The 21,742-nt window shown below is 42.2% G+C and overlaps 1 protein-coding gene and 1 long non-coding RNA gene across 2 annotated transcripts in view; one reads left to right on the forward strand and one right to left on the reverse strand.

The window, feature by feature from the left end:
- CHKB (choline kinase beta) overlaps window positions 1-3,366 on the forward strand; it is a 72,860-nt gene extending 69,494 nt beyond the window's left edge. Inside the window, exons 10-11 of the mRNA XM_068275869.1 lie at window positions 1,153-1,234; window positions 2,221-3,366. Coding sequence (XP_068131970.1) covers window positions 1,153-1,234; window positions 2,221-2,277 — 139 coding nt within the window. The 3' untranslated portion in view covers window positions 2,278-3,366. The remainder of the gene's footprint in view (window positions 1-1,152; window positions 1,235-2,220) is intronic.
- LOC137563434 (uncharacterized) overlaps window positions 1-14,944 on the reverse strand; it is a 38,519-nt gene extending 23,575 nt beyond the window's left edge. The window contains exon 1 of the long non-coding RNA XR_011030348.1: window positions 14,846-14,944. This is a non-coding gene — a long non-coding RNA (uncharacterized lncRNA). The remainder of the gene's footprint in view (window positions 1-14,845) is intronic.
- Window positions 14,945-21,742: the final 6,798 nt, after the last annotated feature.

Here is a 21,742-nt window from a genome sequence, read left to right on the forward strand (position 1 = left end):
GGTTATTACACCATTTAAATTATGTCCCTATCACAATGTCTGGCGCCAATATTTTATTACGAAATAAAGATGCTTTTTTTCAGTTTTGCATCCATCATTAATAAAAAGCCCATCATTTATATAGTAACAGTATTATACATATTAAAAAAGTTCAGTCCCTAAGCAAACTATTTATGTATTTTTTATATTTGCAAATTTATTTTATTTAATTTTTTTTACAAAAAAATAAATGTTGGTAACTATTGGGGAGTGTGGGAGGTAAGGGGTTAATTTAAAATGTAAAAACAGGTCTTTGCATTAAAAAAAATGCTTTTAGATGTAGTTTTACTATTTGGCCACAAGATGGCCTCAGTCTTTTTTTTTTTTTTGTATACGTCCTGTAAGCGAAATACGTATGCTTACAGGAAGTGTACTGAGGATGGAAACTTTTATTTATTAGAATGATCGTGAAGCTTCTCATAAAAGGTGCCGATCATTGCTACGGGGACTTAGATCAATGATTAGGAATTGCTTTCCCATGCATTGATCTCCTGGCAGGAAGATGGCAACATGAACGAATGCACAAATAAGCGGGAGCGCGTACAGCAGTGGTAGCAGCGGGAGTACGTATATTTACTCCCCTGGGCGGTTAGATGAAGTCTGCAGGGGAGTAGATATACTGTACTGAAGCTGTGAAGTGGTTAAATTGCATGTATAAAATGTAAATTTATTCCAGAATAAAATGCTCTATCAATTTGTTATGCTCTTATATTGCTAGCACTTACAGTGGGTAGTAGTAATCTGATACTTCTGAAAGGTTTTGGAGTAGTCCATTTCCACAATGAGTATTCTTCATTGTCAATATCTTTCCATGGATTGCATTAGCACAGGCTACACAGGGAACTTTAATACCACATTAATAAATGTACTAGTCCAAAACCTGTCAGAGGTGTCAGTTTAATAATACCTTCTGTAACTGACAACTTTATAGGAAGAGGTACCTTGCAGTGCATTTTGCTGTGAGACTGATGTACATCTTGTGTGCATGTATATTCATGTATATTATTTTAAACTGGAAAAAAAAAGTTCAAGATAGTGGTCCACGATAGATGCATTTGTGACCATTATTTGTAAAAGCATTAGGAGACCAATATTTTTTTTTCTTTTGTTTAGATTTGCACTGGCTTCTCATTTTTTCTGGGGTCTCTGGTCCATTTTGCAGGCCAAAATGTCAACTATTGAATTTGGTTACCTGGTAAGTATGCATACGGGACTCATTTCCACTAGTGGTGATTTGCAGCATTTCCCCAGAATTTCTAAATAGAGACGCGCCAATTACCTCTTGTATTGGGGGCGGGGCTATGTGCTGCAAGACAACGGAAATTAAACTTGGGAAACCTGGCAAGTAGTTTAAGCTTTACTTACACATGGAAATCGCACACAAAGTCACTGCAAAATCGCTTTTCAAAAGAGATTTAAGCGATTTTGTAGCACTCCTATCTTTTGTGTTGAAACACATCCGCTCCAAAAAATGCAGCAGGAACACTGATTGTGATTTGGCCATATTGCACTCGCTCCTGTGGGTTCCCCTTCATTCACTTACTTCAGCGTAGGGCGTTTTGGGACAGCTGGCCCCAAGCCTTACATATAAAGCAACTTTTTTGTGGCACATGCTGCTGTAACGTATAGATATCTAGAGGACACACTGTGTGTTTAAAAAAGGCAAGTATTTATTTTGACTAATAATCTCTATTAGAATAAATGGGCTGGTAGTAATCACATTAATATGCATTATTTTAAATGTGTAAAAAAAAAAGTGTAACTGATGACTCTTCACCTTCACCATGGCAATGAGCTGAGATTGTAGCAGCCCCTTTTGTGGTGAATTGTTCACATAATCCTAACAAGAGGGAAGATGACCCAGAAATACTGAATTACAGGTTCAGCCATGAACCTTTTGCCATCTGTATTACAGCTATTATATCTGCAGGAGAGGAGAGGAAATACGATGCTGCATAACATTTATTGTCCACAGTTTTGAAGCTAACCATTACATCTTATATTTTCAGCTCTGTTAATGCAGCAAGATATAATTAAGTTGGAGGTCTAGCAATAACCTTGCACCACATGAACTACTGGCCTTTAGAAAATCAAGGCCGAAGTGTTTTTATTATAATATAGCAGAGAGGTGATCAAGGTGACCTTCTCTCCCATTTAACTGTCTCTGTCCTTGTATTGCAGGATTATGCTCTCTCCAGGTTTGATGCATACTTTAAACAAAAAATCCTCTGGGTTTAAATTTCTGATGATCGTCCGACTTGCTCTTCTGACCTCTCCGCTATTGCAGCCAAACATCACTCGCAAGAATGTGCTTCCCGGCTGAGTGATGTCCGTCCAGCTACATCGGCCTCTGTGTTCTGTGCAACGACTGCTAATGCTGAGCAATAGGCTATCAAATCAACTAGCATTCCAGTTTTTCATATTTATTTTTGAATGCTCTAGAATGTTGCATTTCTTTGTTTTTACCATCTGAAGCCCAGCTTTATTTACAGTAGACTTACAGTCAGGTCTCTGTCTTTAGTGACTGCTCAGATGTCTCTCCTGTACTGAAATCCATCACTTTTGCCTTGATTCATATAAGACCAGTTGTGTGCAGTGAAAATGGGACAGGGCTGAGGCACTTTCTGCATGACCGAGTGGAATAAAGTGTTAGAACTCTGGCATCACATTCTGGTACGTTCCCCTAGTGATGTCACCAGTAAGGATGGTCAATAAAATCCAAATATTTCCAAGTTGATGCAGTTTTGTATGCAAAATGTATGCAGCAGCTGCAGCATTTGATTGGTTTATTTTCAAGCTGCATATATGTGGAAAATACTTGCAAATATCATAAACGCTTCCATGAATTATGTGCATCCCATTCACCATCCCTAGTCACCAGGATCTGCCAGCATAGAAATTTCAGGTTTGCCAGCCACTGTTTAGGCAGTGATGAGTCTCTTATAATGTATTGTCCAAACAAAAGTGCCTTTTCTACAGGTATGGGGGATGAGTAAATGTGATGACTTCATTACACTCTGTTCAGCCGCAAGCAAGGGTCTGGCTTAGACTTGATGACGGGTCACAACAGCTCAGCAAAATACGTTTTTAGTATGTTTTGGCCTATAGGGTTTTTTGGGTGATGTATGTAAAGAGAGACGGGCACTAATAATTATACCCAGTATATCTATTTGAAATGACTGTACTCTAACCTTGACCCTATGCTGAACACCGTTACCTCCCTAAGCAGTTATTTGTGCTTATAACTTATAAAGCCCAAATTCAGGCATAGTATTTATAGGCTGCAGTTTTTGCAACGTATTAAAATAAACTGTCTGCTGCAGCAAATCCTAGATTATCAGCAACTTGCAGCTGCCTTCTTTCTTCAGTTCTCCAGTGCTGTCTTTTTCAGAGCTATTTAGAGCTAATGGATGATAAAAGATGATTACAGATACTTGATGATACATAGGGTAAGGCCATGTCTATGTAGTGTACTCTGTCCATGCATGTACATACATGTATGGCTGTTTTGTACATAGCCACCTTATATTCACTGATACCTACCAAACCTGAGCCTTTGAGTGGAAAGCTGATTGAAGATGAACTTCTGACACCCATTATTTTATGTGTAGAATTGAGGATTGCCTATGCATGCCCTAAACAAAAGTTGTATTTCATATTTGACGCGCCTTTTTAAAAGCATGTAGAAATTCAGCACATCATCATCATCAGTGACGGTGAGATGGCCACTAGTGATTGCTTTGCTAGTGATTGCTTTGCTAGTGTTCCATCACAGTGCAGTTCTGCTCAGCCTTACTGAGTGGAGTCTGGCCACAAAGTACACAGCATGCAAGTCAGTATTAGAGAAATGCATCTAAGACCTCTCCCTAACATAAGCTGCAATCTCTAAACTTGAGATGCTCGGGTTTAAGGGAGTGTATCATTTTCATTAGGTTTAGCACTAATAAATTAATATGTATGTATTTATTGAAAATCAACATTGTAATCAAACTGAGATGAAAGTAAAAAAAAAAATCTAGTTTTAATTTAGAGTTCCTGCTCATCTTCTGATTTAATTGGTGCATTGGCCTCAGTTCACTAAGGGCAGTTCAGTAAAATAATTTAGGTTGGTAAAATACAGCATCCTCTACATTTTCTATTTAACTTTTTTCCAAAGATTTTCCACATACAGTAGAAGTTTGGTAATATACCGAAAAAAATATGCTTCAATTCACTAAACCCTGTTCAGTAGCTTCACCAGCTGTGGATCGGGTCAGGCAGCAGTCTTCTTCTCTTACAAGTAGCAGGTGGCTTCTCCTCCGGGTGCACTCACACGCCACGCTGCAGGCAGATCGCGGCCGCTATGGAGAGGACAACAGAAGAACAGGAGACTACGGCGAGGGGCACAGAGATTTCTAGGGGCCGGAGGAAGCCGCCGGTAAGTAAAACTGCAGTGTTTTAAAGGTTGGCATGCTAGACAGTGCAGTCTATGCACTTCTGATGTTCTTGCATATTGCACACCATATGCATTGGCAAAATGCCCATAGCTACGCTTATAGTGTGAACAAGGCCTTGGCCAAGGCAATGAACACTCTACAGCAGGGGTCTCAAACTCGTGGCCCGCGGGCCATTTGCGGCCCTCGATACAATATTTTGTGGCCCTCGCCGGCAAAAGCTTACTTATAGTTCGCTTCAGTGCTCCCAAGTAATCCGCCGCATCCCCGCCGCTAAACGAGGGCTGCAGACGGATTACTTGTAATGGGAGCACTGAAGCGAACTATAAGGTGAAATAGGCAAAATAGTTTGCTTCAGTGTGAATTTGATTTTGAAATAAAAATCAATGCAAGGGACAGGGGGGGGGGGTTGGGGTTGCGCGGGGGCTGCTGATTGATTCCCTTATGCGGCCCAGCCTCATCCTGACTTTGCCTCCTGCGGCCCCCAGGTAAATTGAGTTTGAGACCCCTACTCTACAGCCTGTACATTCCAGCAAACCCACCATAGAATATGTGTAAAAACTGCATATTCTGTTTGTCTGTTAGGTGGTAAAAGTTTGTTGTCCTCATCTGTGTCATATTGGCTCACAGTGAGGATTGCTAAAACGTTAGTAAAATGGTAGTTGTGTAATTGAGGGTCACATGCAGCACCTGCCACACATTCTTTTATAAAATATTCATCTTGTCCTGGTTTTATCCCATACAGTAGAATCCCTTTGTAGTAAACTCCAAGGGGCCAGGAAAAGTAGTTATCTGTATCAGAATTGGTCATACCTTGTATATTTATACAGACACATTTGGTGGGACTGCAGGACGAAGTTTACTATATCAAGAGGTTTACTATAACGTGATTCTACTGTAGTGGTCTTGGACGGGTGTGCACAGCCATGTGCGCGTTGCAGGTGGTGGCCACGATTGTGCGTGCTAGGTGGCGGGCTTTTTTTTATTAGTATGTATATAGTGTTTTATATATAATGAAATGTCCTTGCTAGAACTACCAGCCTACCAGTAAAGCCCTAAAGGTGGCCACTGATGATGCAATTTTCGTATTAACGATCAGAAATTATTGTTTGAGACCACTAATGGACAAAAATCTACTAACCAATCCAATCAGATTGACGGAATCGATCCAAAAATCGGATTGATTTCATTAATCGGCTTGGTTTGGAGATTTTTTTTCCATCAGTGGTCCCAAACAATCATTTCTGATCGTTCATACCAAGAATTGTTCGTAAACGATCGTTCAGAAAATTTTAAGGCCATATGGTAAATATAACTAGTTTTTAACAATCAAAAAACTATACACTTGCTTTAAAAGAATATAACTTACAGTTATTTACCTGAAATTTAAGGCAGATTTATGGGGAAGAAAACTCAATTAAGGCCTCTTTCACAGTGCGACGTTAAAAAGTCGCACGTTAGAAAATGTTATAACGCAGACTAACGCACAGCAATACAAAGTCTGTGCGACATTCACAGTGCACACTTTGCGTTGTGTGTAACGTGTAGCAATATTTAAAAAGTGCTGCATGCTGTGCGTTAAGCAATACATTTGCTGCGTTGTGTGTTGCACATGCTCAGTAAGGTTTTTTTTTTTTTTTTTTAAATGTAACGCATGCGCCGTTTTTGTCAGCATGCGCCGTTTTCGTTCCATCACTGTGTGACAAAAACGGCGCACCAAACGCAGGGCTAAAGTATGTACTGTAACGTCCAAGTTATAGTCTTTCAATGCGTTGCATTAGGGGCACGTTATGCAACCTTAACATCGCATCAAACGCAACGTCCCACTGTGAAAGAGGCCTTAAGGACTACTATTGCAAAAAACATAAAATTTAAAATACATGTAACCAAATACAAATACTAAGTGCATTTCTTCCAGAGTAAAATGAGCCATAAATTACTTTTCTCTTATGTTGCTGTCACTTACAGTAGGCAGTAAAAATTTGACATTACCGACAGGTTTTGGACTAGCCCATCTTAATGACGCCCCTTAAAAGCATAGTTCTATTCTTGATCTCACCAATGAATTGGTTTGGTTGCAGTTTGTATGCAGATTGAAACTAGACCAATCAAATTAGTTTGTTTGCATACAAATTGCAAACCTTTTAGGAACCTGGCCAACAGTAAGTTGTGTAATCAAATACACAGTCATTGCTTATCACCTGTGAATCTACATTTAAAAGACTAAAGGGGCCCATACACCTAAAGATTTTCCTGCCAATATACAGCAGATTCAATCACTGTGATCGAATCTGCTGTGAAATAGTTGAGCAAACGCTGACAGAACGATCAATTTCCACCCGAAATCAATCGTTCCCGTCGATTCCCGTCAATCCGTCCGTGCGGAAGGTTTTGCTCGATCGACGGCGGGTCGGGAGTGCGTCGATAGCGGCGTTCGAATGCCCGCCGCTAGCTGCAATGCATTACCTGTTCCGCCGGCGCGTGTCTCCGCTGTCTTCTTCTCCATGCTGGGCACCGAGTCCGGCTGGCTTCACTGAACTTCCTGTCCCGGCAGGGAGTTTAAACAGTAGAGCGCCCTCTACTGTTCCCCGGACAGGAAGTTCAGTGAAGCCAGCCGGACTCGGAGGCCAACGCGGAGAAGAAGACAGCGGAGACTGGGGGACTCGCGCCGGAAGAGCAGGTAATGTATAGGGGGGGGGGGGGGGGGGGCAGCAGCTTCACAGATGGTGAATCGATTTCATGTTGAAATCGATTCACAATCTGTTTGCAGTAAAGGGGCAGCCATACGATCCCTCTCTGATCATATTCGATCAGGGAGGGATCTATCTGTTGGTCGATCTGCTGGCAAATCGACCAGTGTATGGCTACCTTAAGGAAAGCTTTAGGATGATGAGAGTTTTGTTAGTTTCACTGGACTGTGGAGCACATCACCTTAGGGGCCTTTTGCTACAGTTTGACAGTCTTTTCACTGCCTGTCAACTGCTTGTGAAAAATGTGCTAAAAGCCAATGGGTAAACATGGAAGGCAGAAGTTTCACTGGAGTTGCGGTTTTAAAAGAAAAGTAAAAATGTGCATATTTTGGCAAACTGTATCCCTAGAGCTGCTAATTTTTTGTCACAGTTTTCACTGCAGATAACCTATGATTGTGTTGTGTGATCATAATCTTAGAATACCATGGTGTGTGATGTGTTCTTTAAAGAGAACCCGAGGCGGTGCGTGTGGGGGGCAGATTAGACACAGAGGCATGTTCTCCACTGCCTCATGACCTTCCTCTGTGTCTCCCAACCCCCCCCCCCCCCCTTCACAGCCACTCTCTGCCCTGCCCGCTATAGCCCCCCCTAAATTAGCGTAACCCGGATCAGGCAGCAAAGTTTGTGTTTTTATTTGCTTTTTTTATTATTATTATTATAATACAAGCCCATCTCAGGCTCTCTTTAAAGTATAGTCTGCAATTGACAAAAATAATGTAATGTGCATCATTTATATGTATCTGTATCCTCATGAAAACTTTCAGCAGTTCTGTGGTTTGTTTAAACGATTTGTGTAAAAAAAAATTTTTTGTATGTGTGTGTTTTTTAAGTTTTAAGTAAAAAGCACAGCTGAGGGCCCATTTCCACTAGCGTGAATCTGCATGCGTTTTCTGCACGCAGATTTGCATAGCCAATACAAGTTAAGTAGCCTGTTTCCACTTGTCAGGAAAACAGAGCGTTTTTCTGTGCAGGAAAAATTTGCACAGCAGAGCCATCAAAATTCGCACACCGTGATTCGCATACAATGTAATTAATAGGAAATTTGCATGCGTTTTCGCTATGTGAATTTTCCATGCAAATTTGCGTACGTTTTCGCATAAAATCAATGTAAAAGCACACAGGCACTGACATGGTTAAATTTGCATACTTACTAACATACGCGAAAATGTATGCAAATTCGGGATACAATTCGCATACGAATTCACATCGCACAAGTGGAAACGGGCCCTCACAGTTAACTGATGGAAATGAGATCACAGGCAGTCTCCGGTCATATCCACAGTACACAACCTTATGAGCTCAGCTTTGTGTCCTGATGAGATTACAATGATCCAGAATGATCTCTTATAATGTTTATATCTGTTTGCATTGAACATTCACTAATGTCATAGATTTTCTTCCAGACAAGTTATGCAGCACAATGTACAGTGCGCTTGTTTACTTAAAGAGAACCCGAGGTGTGTTTAAAGAATGTTATCTGCATACAGAGGCTGGATCTGCCTATACAGCCCAGCCTCTGTTGCTATCCCAAACCCCACTAAGGTCCCCCTGCACTCTGCAATCCCTCATATGCTGTGAGCCTGTGTTTACATCTGTAATGTCAGTCTCAGCTGCTCCCCCGCCTCCTGCATAGCTCCGGTCCCTGCCCCCATCCCTTCCCTCCAATCAGCAGGGAGGGAAGGGATGCAGCCGGGGACTGGAGTTCTGCAGGAGGTGGGGAGAGCAGCAGACTGACACTATAGAGATAAACACAGCCAGCTCTGACAAGCTGTTTGTCAGCAGCCGTTTCTGTGATTTATGAGGGATTGCAGAGTGCAGGGGGACCTTAGGGGGGTTTGGGATAGCAACAGTGGCTGGGCTGTATAGGCAGATCCAGCCTCTGTATGCAGATAATATTCTTCAAACCCACCTCGGGTTCTCTTTAATAGCTATGAGCTAATGCACGGTTATTTTACTAATTACTTGGCATATTTAAAGGCTGTTGAAATGGATGCAGATCAGTGTTATATGATGGGTTCTGAAAATGTTTTTTACCTGCTACAACTGTATAATGTACCAATATGTAATATTGTGAATTGTTATGGCTCATTCACACTATATACATTAAAAAATGGTGCACATTGCTTAGCAATACCAAAAACCACGGTTGCCCTGCTTTACTTAGCTGTGCAGCCTCTTTAGTATGAATATTCAGTAAACCGATATGCTTCTATCTAGACTTTATTTTAGTTGGCTTGTTGGATGGGGTCACAGGGATAGTTGGTAATCACAGCGCCTGTAGACTAATTGAAGGAACTGGGTGAACCCTGGAGTAGATTTATTATTGCTAATTTATTGCTGTCTAATCAACAGTGACCGGTCTTGACAATTGCTTAAAGCGGATCCAAGATGAAAAACTATCTATAACAAGTAACTTGTCTATATATCTTATCTAATGTTTAGATAGTTTACACAGCAAATCTAGCTGCAAGCAGCTTTAATAGAATGATTATTTCTTCCTGTGATACAATGACAGCAGCCATGTTGTTTTTAAACATTACACAGAGACAGGCTTATCTGTATCTTGAGCAAAATAACCTAATCCCCCCTCCTCCTCCTCCCCTCTGCCTCTGAAATCTCTGGCTAGTAATACCTCCCCCTCCTCCTGCCCAGACTGAGCTCACATGAGCCCTTGCTACTGTCTGAAAGTGCCTTGACTCTCTGAAAATTTGTGGGAGTGGCTTGTTTAGTTTATAGGGAATTGGAGAGTATTAAAACAAAAACGAAAAAAGGATTTGGCTTAAGGAAAGCCCTATAAACAATAGGAAAGGAACACAATTATGCAATGTGTAAAAGTTCATCTCGGATCCACTTTAATGTTTTTGGACAAGGTAGAAGTGTTCCTTGTTTACATAATTGGATCAATAAATTTACAATTTACAGTCTACTGGAGGGTGTACCTAGATTTAGTTTTAGCACCTGGCACTGCAATAGTGTAAATGGGCTATACAGTCAGATACAAAAAGCCAACCCTACAGCAGTGTGCGGGATTGGTGAAGGGTGTGTATTACTCGACAATGCTTATAGTGGCATTGGTGAAAGGTGTGTATTACTCCACAATGCTTATAGTGCAAATGAGCCCTTAGTCTAAATGTATACTGTATTAGACATGTCAAAGTGCCTATGGGAATTTGAGTGTCCTGACAACTTGAAATCACACAGCTATGCAAATGCTGACTTTGTGGAGAGGAGAGCATCCACTTCCTCCCGAACCTCACTAAAACGGTTCTTTGCGATTGGCCAGCTGACAGAATGGGGTGCAGTTACTAAAGGTGCATACACACATCCAATTTTAATTGGCTGTTGACTGACCAGTTTATTAGATCTCCATGTAGTATGAGGGCCAACAGATTCTGAATACAATGTACAGATTGTGTGGTAGCCTCTCATACTACATGGAAGTGGTAAATTGGCCAATCAAAATTGGATGCGTGTACCCAGGCTTAGCTTTCAGGAGAGAGGCTGAATTTCAGAGGAAATGTTGAGGCACCTACAATTCACTGTTTTATGGTTTTACGCATTTTAGATCTGTTCATCCTTGGTTGAATTTTTGTTATTTATTAAAGCTGAAGTATCTTCTATGTGTATGTATGTAATTAATATAAATCTATCACCATTATTTTCTTCAGTTTCAGTCAGTGTGGTGTCTGAAATGAACAATGCCGGTATAATTTATTTGTTCATTTTAACTTTATTAATAAATTTATGAATGAACCTCATTTCATGTGTTTGTTTTTTTTCTTCCCCTCAAACGTAATTCCCCAGCTATTTTGTAAACTCCAGTTTTAAATGACGTTTTGCTCTTAATTCTCATCCGTGTCGGTTAAACCTACTTGCTCTGCCTCTGAAAAATGTGGGGGTCTTGGCCCAAGCTTAGATACTCTTAAGGTCCATACTCACGGGGGACGGCCGTCGCCGCAACCGCGTGGCACGCGCATGTTGCGGCGACAGTTCGCCCGTGTGTATGACGCGCGCGCCCCAAACCGTCGCCCGTCGGAGCTGTCGCCAGGCGATTGACATGTTCAATCGCCGGCTACAGCCGTCGCCGCAACCTCGCTGGAACTGTCGCTAGCCCCGCATGTGTATGCGGGCTAGCGACAGCTACCCACACACAGCACACGGAGCTTCCGGCGGGGGGGGAGGAACCTCGGCGACAGCTTCCGCCGCATCGCTAATCCCTCTGCTGCCGTGTGGATGCAGAGGGACTTGGCGACGAGCTGTCGCCGAACTGTCGCGCACACGCTCCCGTGTGCAGCGACAGCTACAATTGTTTCCCCGTGAGTACTTATCTTTAGAAAGAATTCCAGCTAAAACACTTTCCCTAGGAAAACCCCAGCCAGTATATTGTTGCTAAGGGTGACTGTTCTCTTCAGATCTGACTAAGCTACTTACATGTGCTAGGATTCCTATTCAGGGGGGAGGGGGGGCTCCCCTTCAGTGATCTGACAAGTTGGAGAATATTCACTTGACTGCTATTGTAGTCCTCCCTGCTTCCCCACCTACCTCCCCAAGGGCAGAATGGGATGATCAGCAGAAATGTATCCCACGTACGGTATGTATGTTGCAGCTTTATTCCCAAAGTCTGACTTATTACGAGCTTGTGTTTGTATATAAAGGCATGAGGAGAAATGGTAGAGAACAAGGGGGGAAAATGCCTTGTTTACAAGATCTATACTGTACATGTCCATTTCAAAATCCAGTAGTCCAAGATATGTTCATTTATTTATTGTAGTTGTAAAGTTCAACATATTAAGCAGCGCTCGTGGAACCAGCTGCTTACCACAATAAAAGTAAAAAACGTATTCTCTATTGCAGGTATAGAAAATGATGTAGAGCAAGTAAAGTGTCCATAAACTTCTATAATATTAGGCATACTGTATAATATATGTGCAGTTCCATGGCTAGCATCACATATTGTAATTAAGTGCAGCCTGCTACACACTTGCATATACAATACACTTTCAATAATCAACATCTATATAAATGTTCAGTAATCAAGAATATAAAGTTCCCAAAAAGATAATTTCATGTCGAACCTGCCACACTAAGATGCAAGTAAAAAACAGATTTGAGTAGTGTAGAGTAATAGTTCTATTCAGTAGAGGTAATTAGCGAAGTGTGAATCATCCCAGCTTGCATGCAAATTTTTGTTTGCAGATTCAATGTGGGACAATCAAATGCAGATTGTTAATTTTTTTGGATTGGCTTAGTTCCAAGATGCATACAATCTGCATGTACGGTAAATTGGAATTATTACTATCCCATTGATAATCTCTTAGCAATAGAGTTCTGGCTGATCAGAATACAAGAAAATGGAGCAAAATGGCATATTGCACATCTGCAGAGAGTCACGTGTAAGGTAAACTAGCTGTGTGCCCCGTGTTCCATGCCAAACACTTCTCAGGGGAGATGTTCAGGTTGAAGAGGTAGCTGGAGATTCCTGAGGAGGATACAAGAGGCTTTGATATGGTGCAGTGGATATCTTCACTTTATATTTAAAAACTGCATAAAAAAAAACCCTTGTATACCGAATTTAACTTAAACCAAAAAATGTGCATGAATGTGAACTTAGAGCTATTTACAAATATTTGCATAGTTTGGTTAAAAAAAAAAAAAGACATTCGGCTATCATTTTGATTCACAGTCTTATAGTGTGGGGATCAATCAACAGAATGTAACCTCTGCTTCAGCCAGGAATGTGCTGACTGGCCCCGACTTGAGGACTTTTCTGGGCCAGTTTTAGAAGACTCAGGAAGTGGAGGAGGACAGTGAAGGAGCGATAAGCCTGGTGGGGGCCGGCGGAAGCCCTAGGTATGTATAAATTCCCCCCCCCCCCCCCCCCCCTTTGTCTCAAGTACATTTTAACCACTTCCGGATTCCGGGTGGTTTGGCTGATCTGTGCTGCGGGGGCTCTTCAGCCCGCAGCACAGATCAGAAATCAGGCAGGGCGATCAGACCTCCCCCCTTTTTTCCCCACTAGGGGGATGTCCTGCTGGGGGGGTCTGATCGCCGCCGTGCTGCTGTGCCTAGCGGGGGGGGGCTCCTCAAAGCCCCCCTCCACAGCACTAGTCCTCCCTCTGCCTCCTTCCCTCCCTCTCCCGTCCCCTGTGTGTGGCGCAGGACGGAAAGCCGTCCTGCGCCTAATAGGATAGGCTTTAGCCTATCAGATGCCGGCGATCCCCGGCCAATCAGAGGCCGGGGATCGCCGATCTCCTCTACGGCGCTGCTGCTGCGCAGCGCCGTATATATGTAAACACCGGGGAAGATCTTCCCTGCGTGTTTACATTTACCTTGCGAGCCGCGATCGGAGGCTCGCAGGGTGTTCACGGAGACACCCTCCGTGAACTGACATGGAACGTTTCCATGGAAACCACTTCAGGATTCAGGGGCGTAGTTAAGCGTACGCAGAATCCTGAAGTGGTTAAAGTGAACCCGAGATAAAAAATAAACTGATGAGATAAACAATCTTATTTTTAGCCTACTATTCCTAAAAATGACTAAGTATCCCAGGTGTTTTTTTTTTTTTTTTTAAACATTAACAACGTAGGTTAAATGTTTTACTTCTCTAATCAGTGGCAATCTATGAAGTGTCCCAGAGTTAGAAAAAGGTCAATAGTTCATGTATTTTATCTCTCCCTGCCCCCAGAAGTTGCATTCTGCCAGGAAAACCTTTCTGGCTGTAATTTACTTACCAGTGATGATTACTATATTCCCGACAAGGTACTGACAAGACAGAAACCGTCACTTCCGTGCCTAGAAATTCTTTCAGGCAGCAAAATAAATCAAAGTAAAACCGCCTGGTTATAAATGTTTTGTACTGTACATACTGATGTTTATCTCCATAAGGTGCCTCAGGTACACTTTCAACTTGTAGACATGACCATCACTATTAAGAACCTGTGAAACCGTTGTGTTTTTGCATTTAAAACTAGTTGGGCTAAAAATTGCTATTAACAATAAATTTGCAGTGTATAGACCTCATTTGAAAAGATTGCTTGTTCCGCAGTAGAAATACAAACTTTGCTCTTCTTCTTTTTTTTTTTTTTTTTTTTTTTTTTTTTTTCCACTCATGGAATTCTCCATGGAACCTGCATATGATTTTCATTTCAAATTCCTATAGTGCTCTAAACCCTATTGCTGCTTAATCAGCCTGCAGTATAACAGTCCTATGAAGTAAACAAGTTATGGTTCAGTAAGCACCACTGAGGCAAATTCAGATGCTGCAGTGTCAAAGCTCAGCAGTGGATTTAGTGAGGGAGGACTTTTGTTACTGTTGATGCTGTGTATATGTTCCCCGGATCACAGTTTGAGGAAAAATCTCGGCATAAGGGTGACCAAGGCATTAGATACCACATGCTATAAGTATTATCCACTCTTTTAAAACTAAAACTTAAATTGAGTTACATACAGTACATTTCAAGCTGTGTATATCAGTGTGTGCACCTGGAGTCATACTGTAAATAGCAGCTTTATAATACATTTTGGAAAGCTGATTTACAAAAACCTTTGTGCTGCAATTAGCCTGATGTAAAAGATGTAAGAGGTTGACCTGTTTCTAATACGCATACAATTTATAAGACCTACCAGAATCAAGTTCACACACAAAATTCAGCACTTTCCTAAGGCCTCTTTTCCATGAGCAGTTGATAGGCCTCTCAAACGCTCACAACTGCCTGTTAACCGCTCACTGCTGCCTGGTGACTGCTTGCTGAGCACACAGTTCAACTGCCCATGGAAAAGAGGTCTAATGCTGGGAATACAGGGGTTGATTTTGCCGCTCGATTCCACGCCCGCTAGTTTTCCGCGCTCGATTCTGTGGTCGATTCTCTTATCTTCCATTAGTTTTTCTTATCTTTTCCCATTGTCCTCCATGCAGAATCGAGCACAGAAACGATCGGGCGCGAGATCGGACATGTCAGGAAATTATCTATCGAGCCATCTAAATGGCTCAGAATCTTACCGTGTATTCCCAGCATAAGGCATGGAACACATTTATCAGAATTGTGTGCATTTTGCCTCATAACAGCAGGTCACACAGCACTATATAATAATAATAAAAAAAAAACGTCCTCACTCTGTGATATGCTTCTATGGGTTCACCTCACAACTTTCAACATGTGAGAAACCAACAGATCCTGATAGAGAGTAAAGCTTTACATCTAAAAGCTTATTACTTCATTTCAAATGTGGCAAATGAGATGCAAATCATTTAAACATGCAAACTGTGTGCAGCTTAAAATTGCATCAGATTTACTTCTTCCTGAAACTTGTTACAATTTCAAGCTGCATGTCAAAATTATTGACCAACAGAGATGTTCCATATGCTTCAAACAATGTGAGGCTTGGTTCCCACTTGAGCCGGGCCACGAATGTCCAGTGGAGTACAGTGTAGTGTCTGCTCTGATGGTATGGCTGGAGCCCAGGGTGGATGCGTTTCAACCATATACTATATGGGAAATACATCTGCTCCTGTCATAGATCTGTTGCAGGCCTCTTGCACACTGCAAATAACAAATCCAATTTGCGATTCTGATTTTCCCTGGCTTCTATCAACACAAAAAGAAAAAAAAACAAAATACAGTACCAATTTAAAATCGCAAATCAGAATTGCATGTGGTGTGCATGAGCCCTCAGACTGACAAGTTCACTTTCAATTTCACAATTCGGTGACATGTCCATATTTGTTGTGGGAACCGGGCCTATCTCACATTGGGCTCTATTCACAAAACTTGTAATACATGACTTATTTATCACCTAATTAATAAAAATAACCTTTCAGCACATTTACAAGCAAAATAATCACTCAAAGGAAGTTTTCCTGTTTAACTTCATTTATTTATTACTTTTCTTATCTTAATAATTTTATATTTTTTCTCTTTTGAAGCTTAAAAATGTAACATAGATAAGGTAAAAATGGGAGAACGTGTGAAAAAGCTGAGTGAGTCATGCCCAATGTGAGTGAACTGTAAAAAAAAAAAAAATGGGCTCATGAATCAAAAATACTCATCAAACCAAGTCAAGGCTAACAAGGACATGTCATTTACCACCTTCCTTCTGATTCCACAGTAAATTCTGAACCTTGAATGCCTACTGGTTTTATAGCTCTGAGAGGATTTGGTGAGAGGTTTCGCAGATGTTTTGAAGGACACCTTATGGGCTCATTTCCACTTAGGTTGTAATTTTAAAGGATTTCCCTGCACAGAAATCCTAGCCTATGGAAATCAATAGGCTGCTTCTAAATTTGCATGCGGGGAATATCACATAGGCCTCAATTCACTAAACTTATCTCCTGTCTTTAATAACTCTTCTAGAGTTGTTACCATGGTGATAAGGCATGTAGTATTCAGGAAACATTTTACCTCAGGCAAGCCTAAAGTTAACTCTTCTGTCTTTAAATTAACTCTCCAATCCTTAAAATAACTCCAGAGTTAAAGACAAGCTGTTAATTAGCTGCATGTGAAAATAACTACAGAGGATGTAAATTAACTACAGAGGAGGTAAATTAACTACAGGAGAGGTAACTTAACCACTTGAGGACCTAGGGCTTTCTACCCCTTAAGGACCGGCCACTTTTTTTCCATTCAGACCACTGCAGCTTTCACGGTTTATTGCTCGCTCATACAACCTACCACCTAAATGAATTTTGGCTCCTTTTCTTGTCACTAATAAAGCTTTCTTTTGATGCTATTTGATTGCTCCTGCGATTTTTACTTTTTATTATATTCATCAAAAAAGACATGAATTTTGGCAAAAAAATGATTTTTTTAACTTTCTGTGCTGACATTTTTCAAATAAAGTAAAATTTCTGTATACATGCAGCGCGAAAAATGTGGACAAACATGTTTTTGATAAAAAAAACCCCATTCAGTGTATATTTATTGGTTTGGGTAAAAGTTATAGCGTTTACAAACTATGGTGCCAAAAGTGAATTTTCCCATTTTCAAGCATCTCTGACTTTTCTGACCCCCTGTCATGTTTCATGAGGGGCTAGAATTCCAGGATAGTATAAATACCCCCCAAATGACCCCATTTTGGAAAGAAGACATCCCAAAGTATTCACTGAGAGGCATAGTGAGTTCATAGAAGATATTATTTTTGTCACAAGTAAGCGGAAAATGACACTTTGTGAGAAAAAAAAAAAAAAAAGTTTCCATTTCTTCTAACTTGCGACAAAAAAAAAATGAAATCTGCCACGGACTCACCATGCCCCTCTCTGAATACCTTGAAGGGTCTACTTTCCAAAATGGGATCATTTGTGGGGTGTGTTTACTGTCCTGACATTTTGGGGGGTGCTAAATTGTAAGCACCCCTGTAAAGCCTAAAGGTGCTCATTGGACTTTGGACCCCTTAGCGCAGTTAGGCTGCAAAAAAGTGCCACACATGTGGTATTGCCGTACTCAGGAGAAGTAGTATAATGTGTTTTGGGGTGTATTTTTACACATACCCATGCTGGGTGGGAGAAATATCTCTGTAAATGACAATTTGTTAATTTTTTTTTGCACACAATTGTCCATTTACAGAGATATTTCTCCCACTCAGCATGGGTATGTGTAAAAATACACCACAAAACACATTATACTACTTCTCCTGAGTACGGCGATACCACATGTGTGGCACTTTTTTGCACCCTAACTGCGCTAAAGGGCCCAAAGTCCAATGAGTACCTTTAGGATTTCACAGGTCATTTTGAGAAATTTCGTTTCAAGACTACTCCTCACGGTTTAGGGCCCCTAAAATGCCAGGGCAGTATAGGAACCCCACAAATGACCCCATTTTAGAAAGAAGACACCCCAAGGTATTCCGTTAGTAGTATGGCGAGTTCATAGAAGATTTTATTTTTTGTCACAAGTTAGCGGAAAATGACACTTTGTGAAAAAACACAATTAAAATCAATTTCCGCTAACTTTTGACAAAAAATAAAATCTTCTATGAACTCACCATACTCCTAACGGAATACCTTGGGGTGTCTTCTTTCTAAAATGGGGTCATTTGTGGGGTTCCTATACTGCCCTGGCATTTTAGGGGCCCTAAACCGTGAGGAGTAGTCTTGAAACGAAATTTCTCAAAATGACCTGTGAAATCCTAAAGGTACTCATTGGACTTTGGGCCCTTTAGCGCAGTTAGGGTGCAAAAAAGTGCCACACATGTGGTATCGCCATACTCGGGAGAAGTAGTACAATGTGTTTTGGGGTGTATTTTTACACATACCCATGCTGGGTGGGAGAAATACCTCTGTAAATGGACAATTGTGTGTAAAAAAATCAAAAGATTGTCATTTACAGAGGTATTTCTCCCACCCAGCATGGGTATGTGTAAAAATACACCCCAAAACACATTGTACTACTTCTCCCGAGTACGGCGATACCACATGTGTGGCACTTTTTTGCACCCTAACTGCACTAAGGGGCCCAAAGTCCAATGAGTACCTTTAGGATTTCACAGGTCATTTTTGTTTCAAGACTACTCCTCACGGTTTAGGGCCCCTAAAATGCCAGGGCAGTATAGGAACCCCACTAATGACCCCATTTTAGAAAGAAGACACCCCAAGGTATTCCGTTAGGAGTATGGTGAGTTCATAGAAGTTTTTATTTTTTTGTCACAAGTTAGCGGAAATTGATTTTAATAGTTTTTTTTCACAAAGTGTCATTTTCCGCTAACTTGTGACAAAAAATAAAATCTTCTATGAACTCACCATACTCCGTACGGAATACCTTTGGGTGTCTTCTTTCTAGAATGGGGTCATTTGTGGGGTTCCTATACTGCCCTGGCATTTTAGGGGCCCTAAACCGTGAGGAGTAGTCTTGAAACCAAATGTCGCAAAATGACCTGTGAAATCCTAAAGGTACTCATTGGACTTTGGGCCCCTTAGCGTACTTAGGGTGTAAAAAAGTGCCACACATGTGGTACCGCTGTACTCAGGAGAAGTAGTATAATGCGTTTTGGGGTGTATTTTTACACATACCCATGCTAAGTGGGAGAAATATCTCTGTAAATGACAATTGTTTGATTTTTTTACACACAATTGTCCATTTACATAGAAATTTCTCCCACCCAGCATGGGTATGTGTAAAAATACACCCCAAAACACATTATACTACTTTTCCTGAGTACGGCGGTACCACATGTGTGACACTTTTTTGCAGCCTAGGTGCGCTAAGGGGCCCAACGTCCTATTCACAGGTCATTTTGAAGCATTTGTTTTCTAGACTACTCCTCGCGGTTTAGGGCCCCTAAAATGCCAGGGCAGTATAGGAACCCCACAAGTGACCCCATTTTAGAAAGAAGACACCCCAAGGTATTCCGTTAGGTGTATGGCGAGTTCATAGAAGATTTTATTTTTTGTCACAAGTTAGTGAAAATTGACACTTTGTGAAAAAAAACCAATAAAAATTAATTTCCGCTAACTTTTGACAAAAGATTAAATCTTCTATGAACTCGTCATACACCTAACATAATACCTTGGGGTGTCTTTTTTTTCTAAAATGGGGTCACTTGTGGGGTTCCTATACCGCCCTGGCATTTTACAGGCCCAAAACCGTGAGTAGTCTGGAAACCAAATGTCTCAAAATGACTGTTCAGGGGTATAAGCATCTGCAAATTTTGATGACAGGTGGTCTATGAGGGGGCGAATTTTGTGGAACCGGTCATAAGCAGGGTGGCCTTTTAGATGACAGGTTGTATTGGGCCTGATCTGATGGATAGGAGTGCTAGGGGGGTGACAGGAGGTGATTGATGGGTGTCTCAGGGGGTGGTTAGAGGGGAAAATAGATGCAATCCATGCACTGGGGAAGTGATTGGAAGGGGGTCTGAGGGTTTGGCCGAGTGATCAGGAGCCCACACGGGGCAAATTGGGGCCTGATCTGATGGGTAGGTGTGCTAGGGGGTGACAGGAGGTGATTGATGGGTGTCTCAAGGTGTGATTAGAGGGGGGAATGGATGCAAGCAATGCACTGGCGAGGTGATCAGGGCTGGGGTCTGAGGGCATTCTGAGGGTGTGGGCGGGTGATTGAGTGCCCTAGGGGCAGATAGGGGTCTAATCTGATAGGTAGCAGTGACAGGGGGTGATTGATGGGTAATTAGTGGGTGTTTAGGGTAGAGAATAGATGGAAACACTGCGCTTGGGTGGTGATCTGATGTCGGATCTGCGGGCGATCTATTGGTGTGGGTGGGTGATCAGTTTGCCCGCAAGGGGCAGGTTAGGGGCTGATTGATGGGTGGCAGTGACAGCGGGTGATTGATGGGTGGCAGTGACAGGGGGTGATTGATGGGTGGCAGTGACAGGGGGTGATTGATGGGTGATTGATAGGTGATTGACAGGTAATCAGTGGGTTATTACAGGGGAGAACAGATGTAAATATTGCACTGGCGAATTGATAAGGGGGGGTCTGAGGGCAATCTGAGCGTGTAGGCGGTCGATTGGGTGCCCGCAAGGGGCAGATTAGGGTCTGATCTGATAGGTAACAGTGACAGGTGGTGATAGGGAGTGATTGATGGGTGATTGATGGGTAATTAGTGGGTGTTTAGAGGAGAGAATAGATGGAAACACTGCGCTTGGGTGGTGATCTGATGTCGGATCTGCGGGCGATCTATTGGTGTGGGTGGGTGATCAGATTGCCCGCAAGGGGCAGGTTAGGGGCTGATTGTTGGGTGGCAGTGACAGGGGGTGATTGATGGGTGATAGGTGATTGACAGGTGATCAGTGGGTTATTACAGGGAAGGACAGATGTAATTAATGCACTGGCGAATTGATAAGGGGGGGGGGGGGTCTGAGGGCAATCTGAGCGTGTGGGCGGGTGATTGGGTGCCCGCAAGGGGCAGATTAGGGTCTGATCTGATAGGTAACAGTGACAGGTGGTGATAGGGGGTGATTGATGGGTAATTAGTGGGTGTTTAGAGAAGATAACAGATGTAAACGATACATTTGGGAGGTAATCTGACGGCGGGTTTGCGGGCGATCTAATGGTGTGGGTGGGTGATCAGATTGCCCGCAAGGGGCAGGTTAGGGGCTGATTGATGGGTGGCAGTGACAGGGGGTGATTGATGGGTGATAGGTGATTGGCAGGTGATTGACAGGTGATCAGTGGGTTATTACAGGGAAGAACAGATGTAATTAATGCACTGGTGAATTGATAAGGGGGGGTCAGAGGGCAATCTGAGCGTGTGGGCGGGTGATTGGGTGCCCGCAAGGGGCAGATTAGGGTCTGATCTGATAGGTAAAAGTGACAAGTGGTGATAGGGGGTGATTGATGGGTGATTGATGGGTAATTAGTGGGTGTTTAGAGGAGAGAATAGATGTAAACAATGGATTTGGGAGGTGATCTGATGTCGGATCTGTGGGCGATCTATTGGTGTGGGGGGGTGATCAGATTGCCCGCAAGGGGCAGGTTAGGGGCTGATTGATGGGTGGCAGTGACAGGGGGTGATTGACGGGTGATTGATGGGTGATTGACAGGTGATCAGGGGGATAGATGCATACAGTAA

The sequence above is a fragment of the Hyperolius riggenbachi genome, chromosome 3 (assembly GCF_040937935.1).
Source record: "Hyperolius riggenbachi isolate aHypRig1 chromosome 3, aHypRig1.pri, whole genome shotgun sequence".
Taxonomy (NCBI): domain Eukaryota; kingdom Metazoa; phylum Chordata; class Amphibia; order Anura; family Hyperoliidae; genus Hyperolius; species Hyperolius riggenbachi.